Below are 1,840 nucleotides of genomic sequence, written 5' to 3'. Positions count from 1 at the left end.
GATCCTAAATTAGGACCGCAACTAGCTCGTAAACCAGATAAAATCATAACAGCAGCCGTTTTTACCTTACAGTATAAGCATAAAAACGTTAATAAAGTAACAACAAATATGTATTAAATCTATAAAGTAACAAATACATATTAATTATTACTGAAATTATTATTTCAGTCGTTCTTAATTTATTAAGCGTCTATATGCAGAGAAAAGCCAAAAATTATGGTTTTATCATTAAATGAAGATATAGCCCAAAGATACTTTGCGGGCTTTACGGCATAACCAGGTTTCAATCACCCGGGCCCCTGGGCAGTCAGTTGCCCCCCCTCCCGAGGCCCCTGTTGGCGGGTCTGACTTCAGGTGTAATAGAATGCAAAAAAGAGAAGTATATACTGTACGGATTTGGTGTTTGCTTCACCAGTGGTGTGTATTAGTTCAGTTAAAAGAATAGAACATTTATTTATTTGCTCCTTACACATGTAGGGTTTATTGAGCCTAAAGGGAAATACAAATTGAATCCTGTGTATGGAAAATGTTGTACGGTGTACACACACAATAAATTAAAAAAAAATAATGTTTCATTCTGTTTTATGTGTTGAAATATTTCTTTAAAGTGATCACCTATTTCCTTAATCCTCTGGGGTTTGTTTATAATATTTGGCTGCACACTTTTATTATTTTATCATTCCTATGGAACACATAGAAAGCTATAGGGCTGTCTTGGGTCCAGTAAAATTATGAGGAGAGAGAGAAAGACAGTGTTTTAATCAAGAGAGCCTTTGTTGTTGCTCTATGAACTAGAAAAAACTAAATGTTTTCAAGGTTTTTAAGTCAGATTTTCCTAAATTCTTTTCGCACGTACTTTGATACTGTACTTAAAAAAAACAGAACTTTGCTCATTTTTACTGCATTGATCAAAGAAGATCTTGGTTAGGGCAAGACTTTTGTGTAAAATCTGCCTTTGAGATTTATGAAGCATGCATTTTTTCTGTTTGTGGGAACTTGACAACAAAGAAGCAGAATACAGTATGGTTGGATCTAAGAAACCATTAACCATTTTATTTTAATTGAACCATAATGTTTAAAGCCTTTGTGTATAATGTCAAATTTGAACATAGATTGCTGTAAAAACATTTTTGTTTATTGTCAAAAATGGTTTCAAAATGTGTCGGAATGCTGTTCAGGCTATCAAAGTAACTGCTGGAACGGCATTCTGGTGCAGCTTGAGTACTGTATATACAGTGAATTGTATTTAACCAGCATTTACAACTATCATCACCTTAACTAACTGTATAGTAAACTGTCATTTCAGAAAAAGAAGTTTGAAATCATCATGCCTGGACAACACAAAAGTAGAAAGTTCATCTACTATGGCAACTCCGAAGAAGTAACCAAAAACATTCTTTTTCTCTGCAAACTGAATCATCAATTTAGCATGGTTATCCAGCCTAAGTTACAAGAAATGAAGAAACTGAAACTTGATGGTCAGTTCAGTATTTTATAATGTTTTTTTTTGACTCAACAATTCAACATTTATTTATTCTGAATTGTACACTACATATACTGATGTTGGCTTGGTTTTGAAAATGAAATTGTTCTTTCTTTACTTTCAAAAGTATTTATTTTCCTTTTAGTTCAGAAAAGTGAATTTTCTTATTCATCTCATAAAATTTTCTAAATTCTTGCAGATAAGAAAGTTTGGGAATGTTTACAGGTTTAAAATCTAGATATCTGGATTTAAAATGTGGCTAAAGTGCTGTTTCCCTAGTTACATATTGTTGTGGGTCATTCCCCTGTACTATCACTAAATTCTCCCATGGAAAGCTGTTGTAGAACTGACACAGTT

The 1,840-nt window shown here is 32.9% G+C and overlaps 1 protein-coding gene across 6 annotated transcripts in view; it reads left to right on the top strand.

Moving 5' to 3' along the window:
* The window catches only part of LOC106469365 (protein expanded-like), a 57,280-nt gene that overhangs the window by 45,694 nt on the left and 9,746 nt on the right, over positions 1-1,840 (top strand). For all 6 annotated transcript variants that reach the window (XM_022397868.1, XM_022397866.1, XM_022397865.1 and 3 more), the window contains one exon: positions 1,307-1,478. In XM_022397868.1, the coding sequence (XP_022253576.1) occupies positions 1,307-1,478 (172 nt within the window). The remainder of the gene's footprint in view (positions 1-1,306; positions 1,479-1,840) is intronic.

The sequence above is a fragment of the Limulus polyphemus genome, unplaced genomic scaffold (genome assembly GCF_000517525.1).
Source record: "Limulus polyphemus unplaced genomic scaffold, Limulus_polyphemus-2.1.2 Scaffold3448, whole genome shotgun sequence".
Classification (NCBI taxonomy): domain Eukaryota; kingdom Metazoa; phylum Arthropoda; class Merostomata; order Xiphosura; family Limulidae; genus Limulus; species Limulus polyphemus.
Note: the sequence above shows the minus strand (reverse complement) of the source record. Positions and strands in the feature narration are given on the sequence as shown.